Source organism: Podarcis bocagei (assembly GCF_964188305.1).
Source record: "Podarcis bocagei genome assembly, chromosome: 5".
Taxonomy (NCBI): domain Eukaryota; kingdom Metazoa; phylum Chordata; class Lepidosauria; order Squamata; family Lacertidae; genus Podarcis; species Podarcis bocagei.
Window position 1 is genome coordinate 9,298,169 of NC_138129.1, and position 22,391 is coordinate 9,320,559.

At 41.9% G+C, this 22,391-nt stretch overlaps 1 protein-coding gene across 6 annotated transcripts in view; it reads right to left on the reverse strand.

The window, feature by feature from the left end:
* ARFGAP1 (ARF GTPase activating protein 1) overlaps positions 1-22,391 on the reverse strand; it is a 34,106-nt gene that overhangs the window by 9,552 nt on the left and 2,163 nt on the right. For 2 of the 6 annotated variants that reach the window (XM_081196468.1, XM_081196466.1), the window contains exons 2-11: positions 13,100-13,163; positions 11,076-11,185; positions 10,223-10,394; positions 9,587-9,687; positions 8,717-8,806; positions 8,000-8,096; positions 6,671-6,727; positions 5,111-5,143; positions 3,301-3,330; positions 582-638 (exon numbers count right to left, since the gene is read on the reverse strand). In XM_081196468.1, coding sequence (XP_081052594.1) covers positions 582-638; positions 3,301-3,330; positions 5,111-5,143; positions 6,671-6,727; positions 8,000-8,096; positions 8,717-8,806; positions 9,587-9,687; positions 10,223-10,394; positions 11,076-11,185; positions 13,100-13,159 — 807 coding nt within the window. In that variant the 5' untranslated portion in view covers positions 13,160-13,163. The remainder of the gene's footprint in view (positions 1-581; positions 639-3,300; positions 3,331-5,110; positions 5,144-6,670; positions 6,728-7,999; positions 8,097-8,716; positions 8,807-9,586; positions 9,688-10,222; positions 10,395-11,075; positions 11,186-13,099; positions 13,164-22,391) is intronic. The other 4 variants (XM_081196469.1, XM_081196471.1, XM_081196467.1 and 1 more) reach the window with 3 other exon arrangements.

A 22,391-nucleotide genomic window follows, 5' to 3' on the forward strand; every position in this document is an offset into this window, starting at 1 on the left:
AAACTAGCTGGATCTTGGGGAACCCTTCAAAGAGGGCCTAGGGAGGTATGCTGTTGGAAGGAGTGGCATGATCTGGCCAAAGAGTGCTGGTGTTTGGGTGCTGTTATTGTGTTGGACTAGGAACAGGAAGACCCAGGTTCAAGTCTTGACTTGGCCAGGATGGGGTGACATTAGACCTGCCATGTTTTCCCTTAAAATACCTTACCTCACAGCGTTGTTGTGAGGATGAATTACGTAAGCCACCCTGAGCTACTTGGAGGAAGGGCAGGATATTATGATGATAATAAAGAAACAAAGCGTTTGAGACAGACGAATTAAACGGCCAAGAAGGATGAGGGGGGGAATATCAATGGCACATCCTTTTGAACTGGACTCTCAGATCTTTGGCTGCAAATCTCCTGAAGTATAATGCCAGAACCTGGTTTTGATAACACCAACAGGGAAGTGTTTTTTAGACTACATCGGGGAGGAATTGTACTGCCACCCTGTGTGCACACAATTTCACACTGGAGAAGCTCGTGTGTATAAGAAGGAAAATGGTATTCAGTTCCCATTACCAATGTACTCATTTCCAAAGTTACCTTCTCCTGTGCAGGTTTGAGGACATTTTCATTTATACTCTGACCTAACTCTGAAGCCTAGTTAAAAGTAAAACAAACACAAAAGTCAGTTACACTTTTCTTCATAGGAAACATCTAACATGTATTGCCACGGAAAGTAGCCACTAGACTTTCAAAGAAAAGGAAGAAAGAAAGAAAAAAAGACAAAAGCAGGACAGAGGAGCCCTGAGCTTTGCCCGGTACAAGCGAGAGAGTGAGCTTTAAGCACACAATGCGTATTCACAAAGAGACGGGGAAATACACTGAGATGTACAAGACTACAGGGCTGCTTCAGTATCCTCGAACTGGTTCCTTTAAGCAAGTCCCAACAGACCAAAAGAAAATATCCTTGCTAAACCAAAGGTTACTTTAGGGATGAATGTGCTGCCACTGCAGAGAGGTCAGTTCCCATGCTGCTCCAGCAACACGCAAGAAAACTTCACTCAAGTGGCTTGGTCACACTGTGTGGTTACTCAGATGTAAGAACACAATATGGCACATATCATGTAGACATTAGCTTAAAATTATTGGAGGGGCATGGGAGCTAACCACACTGAAGCTACTGGGTGATCACAACCACTGCACTACAGTAACATGAAGTCAGTAAGTTCTTTTGGAAAGATAAATGCAACATACTCTGAAGTTACGCAAGCAATGGCAAGCCCATATGAGATTTCCTGTGGCTAGGTAACGCAGAAGACCTGCTCTTCCCAATTCCACAGCCTAACTTTCATGCTCTTTGCCAAGATGCACAAACATAACTTGTAGAAAAAACAGACAACTATCTAGGAAAGAGATGCAGAAGGCTTTTAAACTAGAAATGAAACGCAACTGATTTTGTACTCTGGTGCCTCAGGTGTGGCCTGTTAGTCCTGTTCTGCTTCTCTAGACCTATAAAGTGTTACAACTAGAAATACGAAATGATGCGAAATTGTACCCAGTTAATTGGGGGAAGACAGAGGGAGGGAGGGAGAGAATGAATTATTAGTTAGAGGTTAAAAAGAGAAGGAATACACTTGTGGACCGGTAACATTATGTTTATGACACTCAGATCTAGACTGCCCAAGTTGACCCTACAGTAGCTGCTTTGGGGGATATGGATTGGAATAGATGACCCGTAGTCCCTTTAGACCAGGCACCCCCAAACTTGGCTCTCCAGCTGTTTGGGGACTACAGTTCCTATCATCCCTGACCACTGGTCCTGTTAAGCTAGGGATGATGGGAGTTGTAGTCCCAAAACAGCTGGAGGGCCGAGTTTGGGGGTGCCTGCTTTAGACCAAGAACATTCTACTCATCCTTCAGTTGTTTCCCAGAATAATGTTATTTCTTGCTGCTATTTCTTATTGGATGCTAAGTATTATGGAGGAACACAGTTGCACTTCTCCTGAATCCTGTCTTACTCTGCAGAGTTACATGCATTGTGAGTTAAGGGTGGGATGAGTGACTGAACTCTTCCTTTCCAATTTTTTAATTTATGTGTGATTAAGTTGTAAAGCTTGGGGGAAATCACTGCTCATCTTCCTGCCTAATACCACAGTCTCCTCATCTAATCTGTCACCACGTTAAACTAGAAATAAAACAATTAAGGTATTGGACCAACATGGCTGGCATCTTCTTTATCTGTTACCATGCCTGTTGGTGCTAACAGGATAGTGTGGAAGTTCACAACCTAAAGTAAGTCTGTCTAGTCAATGCCCTTGTTTATTATGAGGGCCAGTGTCTGGTTCAATTCACATAATATGCACAACTTATTCTCCTGACAATATGCAGCTGATGGAATTGTTAACCCTGTGAAAGAGACAGAGGTTTGACAGATCTGTGACTGAATGCTGAACAGCCTTTTCCCCATGAACAAAGCCTTCAGGGGAACATCTATTGCTAACTGTGACGTTACCATGTATAAGAGAGTGCTGGAGGGGAAATAGTTAAATAGGTTGCACAGACAGAGCCCAGGGGGTGGAGTCAGTGGGTCTATAAAAGAGTTCTGGGAGGAGTTCTGGGAGTTAGTTCGTTGGGAGTTGTGGGTGGGTAGTTGGTTGGTTTGAGTGGGTTGGCTGGTTGGGAAAGGCACTTGGTAATAGAGAGACAGTTAAGGCAGTTGGTCCTTGATTGTGGGGTGGCAGCAGAGATAGAGAGAGGAACAGAAGAATAAGAAAATAAAGAGGAACACTGTTTGGAATGCTGTAATAGTTTTGTTTTAAGTCTGAAATAAAATACACTCTTCTTTATGAATTGAAAAGCTGACTGAGACTGAAGTGATTTTACCAGGGAGGACCTGGTTGGTGGCAGTGGATTAGTGGTGTACGGGTCAATAGTCCGTGAGACGACCAGGGGCTCCGTACGAACGCCACACTAACCTCATTTCCAAATACTTCCCTAATGCAAATACAGTTCTGGATACACCTCAGGCCTGAGTGATCATCCCATCCACCCAAGCGTTGAGCAAGCCTTTGACATCCAACATTTACAAAATAGTATGGATTGGAATATATACTTAGGACTCTTGCTTGATGCAGCCTATTTTAAAACAAGCTGAAGGAGACATTACAGAAAGATGCAGACGACACCGTTCAACAAAAATGACTTGATTTCAAAGTGAGGGGGGTTAAAGTGAAATTATAAAAGACAGCTAGCAGCAAAATGTACAAACTCAGCACAGAAACAAAGCACCCATGCATGAGAATTGAGGGGAGGGCTTTACCGGATCTGCCTGCTGTTTGTGGCCCCAAAACTTTACACCCAGGCAGCACAAGAGAAGAGAGCAAGGGAGGTAGAAGAAGCAGCTTTTAGCAAAAGATCTAATGTACTCTTTTGTTCCTGGCAAGAAAGCATGATATTTATCCCAACATCAGTGCCTTAACGACAAGCAAAATGTTTAGTCTCTTGATTACCACGCCAAACTAAATTGTCAAAAATAAACTAAAATAAAATTATATAGTCAGGGCTGAGAGTGAGAGTCAGCTTGTAAGCACGAGCTAGGAAGCAATAGCTCCAATTGTTAATTGGGAAAATTTGCCATCATGTACTGACTGAGAAGGCAGCAGTGCTGCTGAAGTGGCTTGTCAGTAGGGCTGGTAAGTTAACTCCAGTGTAGCATTTTGAATAAATATGCATGTTGATACTAATATGACATTCAACAAGGTTTAAATAAGGATCTGTGACTCCCGTAAGAAGGCAGGAAAGGAAAATCAAGTCAATATCAAACCTTATATATTTTACAGAAGGGGGAAATATCTGCAGGCTTTGTGTTCTGCCAACATCTGCCAGGAATACTGATTTAGTTTTCCCTTGAAAGACACACCATTTTAGCTTGCAAGACGGTTTCAGTTAAACAAGAATTAATTTCACTGGGCATGTGAATGCACCCAAGGATATAGTCCTCATAGAATCCAAAGCCTTTGCCAACGCCTTTCTACAAACTGCTTAGGTTTGTTTTAGTACAAATACGCTCTTCTAGAAGCTGGTTTCTATTAGTGTGTTCCCTTCACCAGCAAGGCAAGCACCTCAGGAACATGCAGGGTTGCCATTGAGAAGGTAGCTTGTAGATGCTCGCACACAGATATCATTTGTATAAACCAGCTTCTCTGTGTGGGTATTACACATATGTAAACACCTCAGTTCCTATAAATAGCACCATCATCTGAGCATCTCCCAGCTGTGACTTTATGGCAGTCCCACAGAGACTGGCATAGTATCAACCAGCCCCAAGTTATGATCTATGCAAATTGTGCATTGATTAGGAGGCAATTCAAGTCTGGAGGCTATTGCTTAATAGAGAAGTAATATTTGAGGTTCTGCAACACTAACTGCAGGCTACATAATTTTACCTGAGGAAGCTGCAATCCGTTTCCACATTACGTACACTGCATAACCTACAATTCCCCTCTCAGTAGATTTATTTACTTCTAATGAATTGCTTTCCGCCGCTCCCTTAGGCGAAATGCTTGACGTGACAAAGGAGTAACTTCTGCAGCCATGGGCTAAAATGTAAAATATGCATAAGCCATAAGTGGAAAGTGAATTAACAGAACCCCTGTTCAATTTAGATGTATGACACAACATTCTCTATTAAAATAAGAAAGGACACATGCCTGATAGCAACACTACGCTGTCTCAGTTTTTTAAAAAGCAACAATCGATGGTGCAAAGTGCAAAGATGATGAGTGTGTTTTTATAGGTTTTTAGAGCAGATTCTTGCTACCCAGTTGTAGATATTCTGCAACTTGGTAGCAAACCACTAAATAAATGTCTGATGAGTCAACAGACATTTGTCAACAGCAACCTTTGTTTTCTAGTGTGCTTCAAAACATACCTCATCTGCTTCCTAACTTAAGAGTACATGACGCTTTCATCACAATACCTCTGACACTGGAACCTAATTTGCAGTTTCTCAGAGAAGATCCGGGAGATTGTAAATATTCCAAGAGAATTCAAACTGCTGAGGAAAAGAGAACCAGTGAAGATTTTTAGTGTTGGGTTAGCCACATAACAGAAGGACTTGTGAAAATCACCTTTTGAGTTGCTTGAGATCCAAATTTGGTAGCCTGTTAATAGAAGCAAAAATTATTTGTTTCAATGTTTTATTTTCCCTTAGCAATTCAAAGCACAGACACTGATGATGTGGACTGCAGCGCCACAAGATTCTTCTGTTGCTTTACTGCAGCAACCTAACATCTTCCCCCTTGGCATTATAACGTTCTTACGTTTCTCAAAACCTTACAAAATGCCTACCACTCTAAGGAAGTTTTAAGAGACACTAATCTCAAAACTTTGCTTTGTTAGGATCCTTCCATATGGGAGACTTCTAGCATCACCCAAACATTGGTTTCCCCCCGCCCTCCGCTGTAAGCTATAAGCAGAAAAACAACTGACTTTCCACACTTCAAGGTTATTGTACACATCCTCTTATGTTCTGCCCAAGTGTGATATGGCCATGTGGGTTTTGAGGATCCTGTTCGCCAGAGAAATGTTCTCTAAAATCATTTTGCCACTAGAAAGGAAGTCTGCACCTCCAAATACAATAGTAGAGGGAGAGCTTCTCCTTTGCCAGTACAGAAATGCCTCACACCAGCCAAGGAGAACCAGAGCACTCTTTTCCCAGCTTGCTCTTGTAAGTAAAAAGCAGGCGGGGGGGGGGGGGAATTGGATAAAAATTAGATTGACTATCAAGGACAGCCAAGATGCTCAACCACTTGAAAGCATCAATGCCATTTCCAAAACATGCCTTTTTGAAAACTCCGCCACAAGAAATTTCTCATAAATATCAATTAGCATACTTTCTTTTCTTTTTCAAAGGAGACTAGCTGAATCCATAAAAAGTAGCTGTAACAGCAGCTATTAGACCTGAAAGCTAAAACAATTTCTACACTGTAAAAGGCAATATTCTTCTGGATATGCGAATCTATGAAAACACACACACAGAGCGAGAGACAAATTAAGGGAAGGCTGTTCTCTTCATGCCCAGATTGTAAGCTTCCAAAGGCATCGGGCTGGCTGTGCTGGAAACAGAATGAACCAGAAGGGTTCTTGTGTTCTTGACAGGATATTGGTTGACAGCCAAGCCTGGCTCTGCCATGCGACAGGGCAAAGCAGCCTGGTCTGTGAGGTGGCTAGATGAAAGCAGGATTTGGTGTATGAATGGTGCAGCAAGACTTTTTAAAGTGTTTAACCTGATGAGATGGGTGTCTGAACTCTTCAGACACCACTGTTTGCAGCCTGTAAAGCAGATTATTTTACAATGCAGTTTTGAGTTCTCAGGATGGATTCAGTTGACCTGATGTCTCACATGATGATAGCAGTCACCCTCCTGCTAGGATGGCCATTTAAAGCTTTCACCACACAGCAATTCCTCAAAAGCACTTATTGGGAAGATGATCATCCGGTGAATGGGTGGTTAATGAGCATCTGAAGGCATCCTTAGCAGAATGGAGAAAGCAACAAACCAAGCCCATCGCTGCAGGTATTTTGTTACTTTTAGGTTTTCGCCTGTAAAAGGTCAGCTTCCTAAGAGAAACCCCATTACATAGAGCAACCTGGATAACTTCATTTGGTGGATTATAGTGTTTACTTACACCTTCTTTAGCTGCAGAAGCAATCTTGCTCGCTCCAGAAGTAAAACTACTCCACCCCTGAAAGAAGAAGCAGAGAATGGTTAGGCCTGCTCCATTCTTACCAAGTTAAAACAAAAAAAAATATGTTTCTTTCAACAACCAAGTGAAGAGAAAATCTAATAACCTTTCTGTATCAGGTGTGGGGAACCTCTGGACCTCTGGGCATTGTTTGCCTCCATCTCCCACCATCCCTAATGATAGACTGTATTGGATGGAGCTGATGGGAGTTGGAGACCAAATGTCTGGAATGCCTCAGGTTCCCCACCTTTGCTCTGCATCGTAACAGCACAGACTCATCCACCTTGTCATATATGCTACCCCAATACCCAGTAAGCTCAGCCTCTTTGTTTGAAAGTGCACAGCTCACAAACTTGCACAAAGGCCCAAACTGGTAGCCATAATAAAAATGTGCAACCCTTGCTCGATCCATGGGCTTAACTATAGGAAGGTAGAAAGGTGGGGCAAAATAAGGGAAAGATCATTTCCTTAATTCAGGGGAGTCGATGTAGTTTGGAAAGTTTTCCTAGTTTGGAAAGTCACCAGCTCTTAGCTTCAAGTTCAAGCAAGTTCTACAAATCATGATTCCCACTCTCTTGTTTTTTTCTTCTTCTTTTTCTACACTAACCATACACAATGACACTGCTGATTTTGTAAAATGGAGCCACAGCAAGTAGCTCTTTTCCCTACTCTCCTGCCCGGGAAGCCTCCTGCCAGTTCCATTCTCCCTGTCTGAAGCCTTTATGCAGGTAGAGGAGGCCAGTGACATTGCAGAGTGTACTCTTTTCAAATGCATTGAAAACCATTTTGAAAAAGAACTGGTGAGTTGCTTGTCACTGTAGTGAAAACGAATGTTTTGAGAGGGTAGAGAGAACGAAGGAGAATAATCCCATGTTACTTGATTTTAAAATGCTGGGCTGGTATTTCTAGAAAGACCAGCATGAAGGCAAGAAAGGCTAGCGCAGCTAAACATTAACGAAATCAACACTAGCAAAATTGTGGCAAGAAAGCAAAGCAAGTGGATAAATTATCATTTTGATTTGATTACCATTCCGATAAGCAATCAAGCACACCATTAGTCAAGTTGTCCACTGTAGTTGTTTTCTATGATGCACGGTTATTCATTTCTTAGCATTATACTCTGAGTGTTGAAGTAATCTGTCTCTACTTTTTAAATTGATATTTCAGACATGATGTAATATGGGAACCTTGACTTGCTTAGTGGCGACAGAAGAGTGAAAGAATAAGAATGCATCTTATATCAGCGTATGCACAGGAAAAGCAGCTACTTACTGAATACAAAGAGGACATGGCATTATTGAGAAAGTCATCTTCCTTTTTGGGAGGCGTAACTGTGTTCCCAAACCCCACATAACGATTTTCTTGACCCCTGAATCAAAGCACACAAGAAAATGAGCAAAAGGCATTTATAATCAAAAGACAATACTGTGGAAAAAAAGGAGGGGGGAAGAACATAAGCATTCTATAAACCAAATGAAACAGAAAGTTACATGTTTGAGCTCAAATATAGGCTGTACCTTAAACCACTATAAGCAAGTGATGCAAGCTTTATCTACAGGGTTGTTTTACCTATATTGTTGGAGGAGAGAGAGGAATGTTTGTGGATCTCCCTGGTGAGATGAGGAGGAGGAGGAGGAGGAGGAGGAGGATAATTTATTTATACCCCGCCCATCTGGCTGGGTTTCCAACAAATCCTCACAAGTTCTCTTTCATGGGCAAACAACTTAGGAAAGGCCCGCCTCTCACTGTTTTTTTATATATTATTATTATTATTTTCCCCACAGGACTAGAGGGCGTGAGAGAGACCTGTGCTGGTTTTGCAAGAGTTCTCCGTGAAGCAAGCATCCTTTTCCCTCAGCATCTTATGGAAAATTCAGTGGAGGGGAGCTTTGTGCAGAGTATCCAGGACAGGGGTGGCCACCACAGGGGAGAAGCCAATCACAGTTGGCAACGAAGGAGCCCTATATTTAACAGAGAAGTGATTCTTACCCTTGATAGGAGCCAAGATCATCATTTAACCAATCTTCGAAGGCTTTTTCAGAAGGGGCACCAGCATTCTGGGGTTGTCCAGCAGAGCTCCTGCAAAGAAAACAAACAAACCCATACATCAAACATTATTATGCCATAGTAATTGGACCACTTGAAATCGACAAGCACTGGGGGAAAGTGCATGTGGCATGTAAATTAGCAAACCTTGCTAAGAGAAGGTATAATCCTGCAAACATCTCACCACATTTGTGGAATGCACCCCCTCCCCCTCTTGGTGTACTCTTGGTGCAGACACTCTTATAATTTCAGCATTAAGTAAAAAACTTAATTTTTTTACCCAGCCATTTGTAGGTGATTAGGAACGTTAATGGTCTAAGTGCTGTAGCCCTGCAACCTGGAGTCTTATTAATGTTATTTTGCCTGCCTTTTTGTCATGCTGATTGATACTTGTGATTGTTCTAACTAATTTTTGTATGTAATTTATGCATCATAGTTGTGCTGCACCTCACTCTGAAATAAATTTGAGATGAAGGCCAGGTTAAAAAGACATTTGATGAATACAGTAAACAAAAGAGGTCTGCCTTCCTATGTGCAACGCAAGAGAGGAAGAGCACGATCAAAAATAAAATGAAGAACCTTGGTCAGCTTCTTAAAGACTAACATCAGCCCCATTTCTTCTCCTATCTCCCCGGTAACAGGTACAAAAATTTAACAGCATGGCCCATCCCCCTAGATGTGATGTTGCAGGTAACCGTAATAGCCATGCACATTCTCCAGTATTCACCTCCATCATTAGTCTAAGCACCTTCAGATGGTTAACATAATAGCCTTAGAACAACCACACACTGTGCAAGATAAAGAGATCTCTACCGGTGAGCTGAGGACAGAGCAACCTTGGGCTGAGGTGGAGTCCAGTTTCTGGCAGAAGAAGTTTCAACTGACCATTCTTTACCTTCCGCTTCTGCTGCCACCTAAAAAGAATAATACCTTAAAGACACAAATTCTATTCGCTGCTGCGCAGCAGAAACAGAGAAAAGGTTCGATGTAGCCTGCTTCTAAGCCCTGCGCGAAAGGATATGCCACTCCCTAGCCCCAGAGACTGGGGGGAAAGCACCACAGAAGGACTTTCTTGAAGCAGGGAGTGGAAGCAGATAGGTTTGTAGGGCCACCCATGCTCCCTACTGCTTTATCAAGGCCCAGGAAACCAGCTATTCACATCCAAAGTGTAATTAACTTGCTGAATTCACTACAAGAGATGGCAAAAGCCATCTATTTAGAAGACCTTTTAAAAAGGGACTAGGAAAATTCATGGAGAAGGTGTCTATCAATAGACATTAGCCACAGAGATAAATGGAGCTGCACTGTTCAGAGACTGGATACTAGGACACAAGAGACATAACTAGCAGGAAAGGGCTGTTGCCTCCCTATACTGTCCCCAGAAGCATCAAACTGACATGAATGTTGAATGGTCCAAGAATGCTGAAATTATTGTTTAATTACATTTACCTTATCTCTGAAGAGCGCAGCTGCTTTACTGTTGTATTTCTCTTGCAGCGACCAGCAAGGATCGTAGTCCTCTTGAGTCTCTAAAAACTCCCGGAATTTGCGGTTACCACCAGCCTTCATTTTCTCCAGTTCAATGTCCTTCCATTTGTCCATTGTGACAGAGCGCACAAAACTGAGAACCAGAAAGGCAACCGCCACACCACATTGTTAATATCTTTGTGCATCAGCAGCTTTGTATACCAGCAACAAAAGCTTTCCCGAATAACTTCTGTATCACCAGGCGGGCAGGGATCAATTTTAGACTCCTAAGTGAATTATGTGTATGTCGCTACTAGGAGACACCTCCGTTGAAGTTAAAGCTGGAGCATACACACAGGCACATTATATAAATAATCTGATGTTGCTCTGAAACGTAAAAAAACAACAACCCAAAAATAAAAATCAGACACCAAGCTGGATCCAGACATAGTAATGTCTGCTGTGTCACCTGAAGCAAGGATCATAGTTTATCCCTATGGCTATAGTTTAAGGAAGCCAGTTTCACAACCCAATTTGAAGGTGGCTTGCGATGAGGATACCGAACTTAGGGATAAACCACAATCCCTGCTCCAGACAACACAACAGGCCAAGATCCAGGGAGCAAACACTCTCAAAGTCCTTCTCCCAGCTGTGTAGGAGAAGCGAAAGCACGTGAGCCCAAGGCTCGCTGCAGCTCCTTCCGGCTTGGGCATGGCAAGCTAGCTGTGCTTCAGTGTGGGATGTGAATGCAGCCAATGTGTTCCAATATATACATTTTCATTTACTTGTTTCATCCCCAACAAAAACGTGTTTGTTATCACCATTGATGACTGACCTGAGATGAACACCCAAGCCTCTATGCTTTCCTGAGCATTCCAGACAGATCCAAATTCCATAGGTCACACTCACCCATTGAGGGTTAAATGCACCACATTCGAAACAAACCTGCAATAAAAAATGGGGGTGGAAGTTATTTCTGTTTTCAGTAGTTACTCCAGGTGAGTAGCTCAGAAATGATATCAAAACGTTATTTAGAAGTAACAAAACAAAGCAAACCTTGCTATTTTCATAGTGGTATATTAAGGTATCAAGAGTATTAACGTCTGCATTTCTCTTATATCTGTATTTCCCACATAAGTCTGTCCATGTATTAAAATCTTCCTTGGAAGCCCCTTTCCAGGTTCCATGAGTTCAAGCAAGTGGTTGCAGGAGATAAGTGCTGCTCTGTGGTGGAATCTCAGCTCTGGAATTCTCTCCCCATAAGGGTTCACACAGCACCAAGTTTACAATGCTTTTGTCACCAGGTAGAAAGGTTATTTTCATCTTGCCAGCCTTTCAGTTGGCTTTGCTGCTACTATTGCAAATGTATTTCTTATTTTTAATTTTCTACTCTCAAGCTGCTCTGGAGATCTTTGCATAGAAGTGAACGGTATCAAGCAGCTAAAGCAAATAAATAAAACGGTACTCAACATATATAATTAGAGCTTTACAGCCTGCTCTGTCTGCTAACTTATTTGGAGTAGAAGCTGCAGGCTGCCATTCAGTCTAACACACTAATCAAATTATTCGTATTAAAGTGCTTCAGTACTACTCACACCAATTAAGACATAACATCCAGCCAGTGGCTTTTGGAATCTGCCCTGCAAGAATATATCTACATAGAAACATTCCAGGACTGCCTGCTGCCAGACCAGCTTGTCCAATTACCAAAATTGCATTCAGATACACCTCTCTGGGTACCCACACCTATTGCTACCCAACTGACTTAAAAAGGGCTTGTCTGCGATACTTTGCCATCTGTGGAACACCCCTATATTTATTTTTGAAAAATACGTATATATCACAATTCTATTAAAAAAAATCAAAATAAATATATACAATAAAAAATATAAACCTTTTAAATCAGAGATCATCAGGTAGTACATAGGATAGCTTGGATGCCAAGTTTTTAGTCCCTATAGCACCAAAGACCTCAAGTCTTATAATATTTTATCGGTTCTTAGCATTAAATGCTGCTGATCTCATTCTTTTAGCCGGTTGCAGTTTTTTACAGTGCAATTCTGTGCATGTTTCCTCAGAAGCAAGTCTCACTGATGTACAGTCATACCTTGGAAGTCGAACAGAATCCATTCCGGAAGTCCGTTCGACTTTGAAAACGTTCGGAAACCAAAGCATGGCTTCTGATTGGCTGCAGGAAGTTCTGGCAGCCAATCAGAAGCCCCATTGGACGTTCAGGCTCCAAAGAACATTTGCAAACCGGAACACTCACTTCCAGGTTTGAAGTTCGGGAGCCAAAACATCCAAGTACCAAGGCGTACGGGATCCAAGGTACGACTGTAAATTGATCCTACTGATTTCAACAGGACTTACTCAAGAAATAAATGGGAAAAGTAACACAGCCTAAGTTTCAAACTGTACTTTGACTTCTCTAACCGAATTACAGGACATCATATTATATAAAGAAATAAAATCTGTTGCATGAGGTTTTCAAGAACAATCTTGCAAACAAGCACGACTGAACCCCATCAATGATGATTTACTTCTTTTATTTCGATAAACTTGCTCCAACATACAGAAGTCACTGTGCGAGCATGAAGTTCTGCTGCAATAGGGCCCAGCTACCCAAAAAGACACTACATGCAGGAATTCTTGAAATATTTATTTTGCACATGCAGATATCATATGGTTTGATCAGGACGACAGGGCATTTTATGACAACTGGTCCAGAAAGAGAGTTCATAAAGGCAAATCTGTACGCTAATATGAGCAGCACACAAAAGGCAAGTGTCTAACATGAGGTGCAGATGACTCACTGCTGCTGAATCATAAGCTGCTAAGGGGATACACAAAACTGCTTACATTGTTCTCATCCTGCACTCGCACTTCTTTAAGGACCTTCCTTGTTCTTGGACTTGCCATGGCCCTGCAACAGAGAGGAAAATAAATTAAAAGATTGGATATAAAACTACATTGCGACCCAGTAGAGATAGCTGTTGCAGAGATGCCCCTAAGATCCATGGTTTGTAGCAAGGAGGTTGCTCAGTGGTGGTGTGGATATTAGCACTAACTACGATTCTCAGTTTCCAAACAAATGATCATGTTAACCAGGTACCCTTGAAGCCCATTTGAAATAGGTGTGCCAAAAAATGGTTTTGGGGGAACCATGGTAAAAATATCCATGATGTACCTGCAATGCCAGACTACAATGAATCATAAGCAGTACTAAGTGCAGATTTCCAAAGCTTGGGTGGCCATTTGCAAGCCATAGTTTAAGGGGACACCAGTATAATGTTTGCACTGTGGTGTCTCTGTGGTGTTAATAATGTTCCATCTCTCTTAAATTATCCTGTACTGGGATTATTGCTGAACTGGGACCAGGAAAAACTAACAACTGGAGAAAACAACTCCAATTAAATGCTTCAAAGTCATAGAAGTTACTGGTAGAATGAATCAGTTTTACACCATACTTACATTTTCAAAAGAATTAATCTTTTACATAATAAACACTATTCTGAAGTGAGGTATGTTCTCAGCCAAGGAAAGTCAATACAGTTTTAAGCTTCAGGCAGCGCCTTTCTATAATAAAACCTTCCCATTTATATTACTTCTACTGTCAAGTTTTATGCGCTGCTCTAGCTACTACTACCTTTTCCTTGAAAAACCACAGTGACATATAACATTGCAGCAAAATAACCGGCAAAGCCAGGAACTAATGTCCTGTCAGCCAGTTTCCCAGTGTGATTTATGAGGAAAGTTGTACAAATTGAAGGAGCACATTATTACTGAGTGAGGAAAGGTTGTTTCTTTGCAGGCTTGCTTGCCTTTCGTGCAAGATTTGAAGTAGATATTCCCTTTAATTGACTGTCACAGAAAATGCCATGCCATAAGGCACAGGCAGCCCCAACAGTATTTGAAGGCACCCTGTCGGCTCAAGTTGTCGTGGTCAATAATCAGGGCTTGTAGAACTGGGGTCTTGCCCCACCCAAAAAAATGCAGGAGGAAGGGGCAGGACAATGAACGAGACCTTACTCTTTTTGCTCCCCATCTCCCTGTCCCTGTAATTTGAGGACCCCTAACTGAAGGAGGGGGACGCGGGTGGCGCTGTGGGTTAAACCACAGAGCCTAGGACTTGCCGATCAGAAGGTCAGTGGTTCGAATCCCCATGACCGGGTGAGCTCCCGTTGCTCGGTCCCTGCTCCTACCCACCTAGCAGTTCGAAAGCATGTCAAAGTGCAAGTAGATAAATAGGTACTGCTCCAGTGGGAAGGTAAACGGCGTTTCCATGCACTGCTCTGGTTTGCCAGAAGCAGATTAGTCATGCTGGCCACATGGCCCGGAAGCTGTACGCCGGCTCCCTCGGCCAATTAAGCGAGATGAGCGCCGCAACCCCAGAGTCGGCCACGACTGGACCTAACAGTCAGGGGTCCCTTTACCCTTTACCTTTAACTGAAGAAGGATGGGTTCAAGGAATCAAACCTATAGCAACCCACACAGAGAAGCCACTAACACATCACTTGTGTTCTTTTAAGACATCACGACTGCTGAGAGCTTTTGTCTCCATTCTATTCTTTGCCAGCATGGATATTCCCTGGTAGTAAGAGGGATGTGCATTTGTGACAATATCTGCCTATAAAGGGGGGCTGGAGGGAGAGCTCTGGTTCCTATTTTTCTGCAGATTGTCTCCCTACCTACTGTGCATAAACTGTAATCGCTGTCTGTAGTACACACAGACCCTAGACGTTATGAATATACGGAATACAGTGCTGGAGGTTCAAAGCTTTTCATTATATTGCTGAAATATTTACAGCATCCCTGGATGGAAAGTCAATATTATTATAGCCCATATTAAAGATGCAGAGAAAGGGCTACCGCTGAGTAAGAACAGTTTGCCTAAACTACCCAGTGGGATTGTGGCATAGGAGAAGTTTCAACCAGGAACTAATTCAACCAGTAGCTAATTTCTTGCATTAGTTCACAAGAGATTAAATGTAAAAAAAATTCTGGGATTTAAAAATGATTAGAAGCTTACTTTTTCCTGCTCTTAAATAAAGTGGGCTGTTCCTGAGCAAAAGGAACTCTGTTTTGCCTTGGAGATTGAGAGGATGCAAAGAGAGTTGCACCGTCTCAGAATGAAAACTGTATTGGCTTTCTCCAATCTCCCCATAAAAGGAAAGTGTCAGGCAGGGAGAAGAGAAAGGAGGGGTGCAGTTTTCCGACAGCTATAGCTTCCAACTAGAGGAATCTGGAATCTGACATGTTTCACTCCCTCGGAAGGAGCACCTATGCCTGCAAATTTCATTCCATGTGGTCAAGATATAAAAGTTATACAGTGGAACCTCGGGTTATGTACCGTCCTCCTTACGAACGCTTCGGGTAATGAATTCCGCTAACCCGGAAGTAGGTGCTCCTGGTAGCGAACTTTGCCCCGGTGGAAGTCGCGCAGCAGAAGTGGGAGGCCCCATTAGCAAAAGCGCGCCTTAGGTTAAGAACTGTTTCGGGTTAAGAACGGACCTCCAAAACAATTTAAGTTCTTACTGGAGGTACCACTGTACCCATTTGGTCATTTCCTTATGTAAGCCAATGGGGGAGACAAATGAAGCCATGGATCTTCAAGGAAAGGCATTGTGGGTTACGCCTGAAGCAGTCCCTAGTTGAATTGGTCTCCTTTCTGAAGTGGAATCCAAACAAAATCTGGTCTTTGATGCACACTCATAGCTACCCTATGCCAATCAATGTTTTTTTTAAAAAAAATCCCCATAATGAATAGTGACATCAGGGAATAAAGACAGCTATAAGACACAATTATTGGCTTGCACTGCAACTATTACTTGAGGAACAAAAAAAATCAGATCCCCCCCCCAACCTGCTTATTAAAGTTGTTTTTTAAATACACACACACGGGGGGGGGGGGGGAGAGCTCAATAGACAGAACCACCACCAACTCTCTTTCATTAAATCAAGAATTTATTCATCTTCTTTTTAACCCACTGCATTTGCCACCCTGATTTCAAAACTAAAGTTCTCTCTTTTTCAAAGGAACATAAGATGTGTGTACAGTTTTTCCTACACTGAGCACACGTCACGAACAATACATAGCACATCTGCAGGAACTTCATGGATCAAAATATCCATTTTTGCCTATGCAAGGAACATCATAGGTTTTTTTTAAAAAAAAATGTGAGAGAAGTAGCAACTCCACTATTAAACAGATGTTATATTGCGCAATTCAGAATGAGCGAGCAATTAACGAATATGAATGGGACAAAGTATAGCAAGCTGACTGGGTAACAAGTCGGAGCAGTTCCATCCAATGAAGCAGTCAAAATAACAAATCTGAAAGAAGGGATTATTTGTGGGCACATAACTCTTTTCTATTGGGTAATTGTTAAGACTATAACTCTTCCCTTATCACTTGCCACCCTGGCTGTGGCTGGAGAGCCGTAGGTTTAGGATAACAGAATTTGGAGAGGAGTAGACTTCATGTTGAATCACAGGGATGTGGAGAATCAGCATAAGAAAAATGATAGCAGATAAAATAGGGGTGTTGCGTGGGAAACTGTCTGTTGTCTGTTGAGGGCTGTTGAGAGGTCACATGCCAACACTGGATAAGACCAGAGCCAAGAGTTGGCAGTGCAATATTGGGGAGGACATAATACAAAAGCGGCAGTTAGTTTGCTGTCAAGACTGATTTAACAGCTTGAAGACAAGAATAACTTTAATGATTTTTTTAAAACTGCTTTTAATGGTGATTTATGTTTTATTGTATTAAGACAGTTGAATATGGATCTTTTTATAAACAAACATAAATAAATGAGTGCTTCTCTCAAAACGTCTGCTAGCCTAAGAAGACACATAGCTCTCTTTGATTATTTTAGGGACCTATGTTACCTGCCTTTGGGAGTGGAGGAGGCGTTCTCTCAAAGGTGGGATAAATATACATTAAATAAATAGTTGGAAGAACTTATGCATCTCTTGTATTAAACCAGGGAGCTTTGTTTGGATCTAATTCTAATTATAAGGTTTTGTTTTTTTACTTATCCTGTTGACTTGCACTTTTACACATCTTCTTGCACTCCCTGGGCATACACAGAACGGTTGTCATAAAACCAATTATATATATATTCCTGGAAGGTTAAGCACATTTCAGACTACATTAACTAACATATTAAATTAACAGAACGATTAAAGAATGCTTTGCATTAATGTGAATTAAATAAGAGTGTATCCACATCTGGCAGGCTCCGGTTAGATTCTGGATATCTTAATTTACTACACATTAGAATGGTTATTTCCAAATGGTGGTTTGCAGGAGCTTCGTGGGTGGGTTGCTAGGCTGCTCTCAGTGGGCGTCAAGGACAGTGATGCACAAAAGGAGAAGAGGAATGGAATGTCTCTGCTTGGTGGCGGGGTTAAAAGAAGAGTACTAAACAAAGGCAAAAAAAAAAATTATTTGGAGGTAGAGTGGGTAAAAATGTTGGGCAACTATATTGTTATAATGCAAACTATGTCCGCCCCCCACCTGCTGTCCCAGAAACCTATTTATCCCATCAGCTTCCAGAAGAATGGGCAGGCATCCTTCTTATAACTAAAGGGTAACAGTTATGATTTGCCTCTGCCATCCCTTTTACCCAAGGGATGGAGATACAGTGGTACCTCGGGTTAGGTACTTAATTCGTTCCAGAGGTCCGTTCTTAACCTGAAACTGTTCTTAACCTGAAGCACCACTTTAGCTAATGGGGCCTTCTGCTGCCGCTGCACCGCCGGTGTGCAATTTCTGTTCTTATCCTGAAGCAAAGTTCTTAACCTGAGGTAATATTTCTGGGTTAGCGGAGTCTGTAACCTGAAGCGTATGTAACCCGAGGTATACCACTGTATGCTTTCTGGACAGTTATGGTGTTTCAAGAAATTAGGAACATAAGAAGTGGCCTTATAGAAAGTAAGATCATTGGCCCATCTAGGTCAGAAGTGTCTATACTGAGTGGCAGCAGTTCTCCACGGCTCGAGACAGGAGTCTTTCCCAGTCCTACCTGGAGATACCAGGGATTGAACCCTTTTGCATGCAATGTGTGTGTTCTGCCCACTGCCACCTGCCATTGTCTCCAGGTAAGCCCACCCACGAGCCCCTGAAAGAGGAAGGGTCTCGCAAGGGCGCCCCTCAAATTTGGAGAGGACCTGGTAAGGTGGTGGTCCTAGGAAAGGGGCAGTGGCGGTGGGGAGAATGTCATTTGGTCTCTACTCCTGTCAGCAATGTATCTTTGTATCTCTTTTATTCTCCCAAATATTGGAGTTTATGCAACGTAGCAAGCTTCTAAATATCCAGGTGAGATCACTGGTCCATCTAGCACAGCACTGTCTATACCAGTGGTTCCCAAACTGCTTCGCAAAGAGATTGGAAAGAAAAATAAATACAGTGGTACCTCGGGTTAAGTACTTAATTCGTTCCAGAGGTCTGTACTTAACCTGAAACTGTTCTTAACCTGAAGCACGACTTTAGCTAATGGGGCCTTCTGCTGCCGCTGCACCGCTGGTGTGCAATTTCTGTTCTTATCCTGAAGCAAAGTTCTTAACCCGAGGTAATATTTCTGGGTTAGCGGAGTCTGTAACCTGAAGCGTATGTAACCCGAGGTATACCACTGTATGCTTTCTGGACAGTTATGGTGTTTCAAGAAATTAGGAACATAAGAAGTGGCCTTATAGAAAGTAAGATCATTGGCCCATCTAGGTCAGAAGTGTCTACACTGAGTGGCAGCAGTTCTCCACGGCTCGAGACAGGAGTCTTTCCCAGTCCTACCTGGAGATACCAGGGATTGAACCCTTTTGCATGCAATGTGTGTGTTCTGTTATTGGGATACAGACCCTCCTCGTACGAGTTCAGAGCAGGCTGCATCAGAGAATCCCATTAACTCCTTCCCTGAGGATTATTTCACTGTCCACATATTGGAGGATCATGCTACATATGGTCTCCCCGTTGCAGAAGTCATGGTATGGGCAATTCATCAACATGATGACACTCATGTGCCCTGGGAACCAGTTTGGAGATCACAGTTCTTTGTATTCAATTAGGCACCATATTTCTCAGTTCATACTTGTTAGATCACAGAATCATCGCATTGTACAGTTGGAAAGGACCATGAGGGTCATCTATTCCCAGCCCCTGCAATGCAGCAAACTTTTGCCCAAGGTGGGGCTCAAACCCACAACCCTGTAATTATGAGTCTCATGCTCTACTAACTGAGCTATCCCTTTCTAAGAGCATGTATTGACAGCTGTCGTGGATCACAGGACATACTTTCAATTATACTTCCCACTTCATGAGAGGATTAGGCAGACAGGAATAAGTGACTTCATCCAAGAGCATCTTTAGAATGTGGAAGACACAAGATCTACCCACTTTGGAAGAATGGCAGATGAAGGTGATGGACTATATGGAATTAGCAGAAATGACTGGCAGAATCCAAGACCAGGGAGAAGAGTCGGTGGAAGAAGATTGGAAGAAGTTTAAAGATTATCTACAGAAATATTGTAAAATTAATGAATGTTAGTATGATGTTGGATAGAAACTAAGTCGTCTTTAGCTGTAATGTTATAAGGGAATAAGAGAAAATGGTTATTAATAGGTAAAAATTTAATGTCACAATATTTTAAAATTGAAGTCTAAGACGAATAAAGAGGGAAGGGATTTGCTGAACTAACAATCTGAACTGGAATACAGAAAAGGGAGGCGTGAGGAGGTCCGGGAAATAAGCAAATGAAAAATATGTGACGGAAAGATTGAATTGTTTTTTAACTATTTTTATTTCGTATTTTTCTTTTTTCTTTTTGTTTTGTAATTTTTTGAAAATCTTAATAAATATCTTATAAAAAAGAGCATCTTTAGAATGTGAAAATGGCTCTACACAAAATGTAGACAGTGCAGGTTACCCTAGCAATGTTGTCTGCAGCATTAACAAACTTGCATAGCATGCTTAAGATGTTCTACTCCTATTAATTACATGTAGCAAGAGTGTAGCATCTGAAGGATACTGGGATAACACTCTATTTCTTACAAGTTAAGATGCAACAGATTTTGTCTTCTAACAGGTAATTTGTAAAGCCACAAACAAACATGTGAAAGTGAGCCTTCAAGGCAATAGTAGCTAGATGCCAATAAAAGAAATGTAAGAATACAAATAGAAGGTCAATTTTAAAACAAAAAAAGGAAGACACTGGAAGACATTTTAAGATGCTGTACTGTCTGCATGGTGTATAAAAGGATTTGCTAGGCTATGCATCTCTTTCAAAGAGAAACTAGACTGACCTATATACCAATTTGAGGCCATGTCCCTTTCTAGCATGCCTTGTTATTTGCCCTCATGCTAATGGCGATAACTCATAGTCTAGATCTGTTCCAGAAAGGAAGCTTCACAAAATAAGTGTCTGCACCAGCCCACATATTTCTGACGCTTTATCTCCCCTTCTGGAGCCACTTATGAGAAGGTTGATTGTCACCAACTCTTATTTTTAATCAACCAGGTCTTCAAAGAATCCAATGCTTTTTGAAATCAAAAGCCAATGACTAGTCAAAGAAGTGTCTTAAACAGCACTTCTACTTTCATAGACAAGCTACTCAGGGTTCTACTAGCTAACCTACCTTCCCCAAACAGAACATTCATTGAAAAACAATGCAAAGGAACATGGGAAATTGGGTAGCAAACTGACTTATTAACACAATCCTATCATATATGAAGCAGCAGTTTTGGGGTGCTGCCCATATGCCTTACTTCAGGTGTTTTGAAGAAATGGGAAGAGTTGCAAATCATTCAGATAGGGGAATGAGCAGGAAACCTAGAGTTCCATTTCAGCACCCAGAATGGCCATTGGTCATATTCTAGCATGAACACATGGAACCTGGGGTCAGGGAAGGACAACATTGTTCTTAGGAGTTTTTGTTGATTTTTAGCAGATAAACTGCATGGATACACCTAGACAGCGAAGAAGAATCCACTGAATAGCCTGAGCACGCTAAAACAGAATTAATCAAGAGTGCAGAGCTGATCCAAAAATGTCTACATGAGAGCCCCAATAAGTCAATATGAGTTTCCAAAAGGAGCAGCAAGGGTAAGAAGACAGAACTGCTTCTGTTCATATATTTCTAAGTGAGATTTAATAAATAAAACACAAATGTTGCAGCCCATCCTCATGCATTTTTACACAATGGGACTTTGTGCCCAGTGGGACTTATTTTCAAGTAGATACACATAAGATGGCATCCCCAGTTCAGAAGTGAGAGATGAATAAGGAAGAGAGAAAATACCTCACTGTATCAATGTTGCCTATAGGTTAGAGTCATGGGTAATTTTGAGCCAGACACCATCTTCAGGACAACCTAACTTACAGGGCTGTTGTAAGAATTCAAACAAAAGGGTGGGGAACCATGTGCAATACCCTGAGTTTTTTGGAAGAAAGACAGGATGGAAAAAGGATTACTAAATAATCTTAAGACATTACAGGCATCTGGTCTAATGGAAACAGCCAGTGCAGGTGAGACAAACTCTGCCACCCTTCTCAAGGCTCCTGAACATAGTATTACGGCTTAATCAGACCAAAGGGCCTCTGTAGTCTAGCATCCTATTTCCCAGTATGCCAAACCAGATGCCTGTGGGAAGTTCATAGGAAGGACAGAGGACAGCAAACAGTACTGAAGCATCCTGCGTCTAATTCTGGAGATAGCATGCAGCCATCAGGACTAGTAGATACTGACAGCCTTATCCTCCATGAACTTGTCTAATCCCCTTCTTTGGTCATCACTGCATCTTGTGGGAGCAAAGTCCACAGGTTAACTTTTAAATGTGTGAAATAACACTTCTTTCAGCCTGTCTTGAATCTCCCACCATTCATCTTCACTGAATGATCCTGGGTTTTAGTGCTGTACAAAAGGGAGAAAAACCTCTCTATCTACTTTCTCCACACCATGGATGTCTTCCCTGCTCTGCTTTCCTCTCCTAACACCACCACCCCTCTCCAAATGTTGCAAGCTTTCCTTAGGAGAGCAGTCTTTGGATCATTATGAATATCCATTTCCGCACCTTCTCTAGGACTGCAATATCTTTTTAGCAGTTCTGCAGCCAGAGTGATCGCACCAAATTTCTGCTTAAAGATAATACTGGTAGCC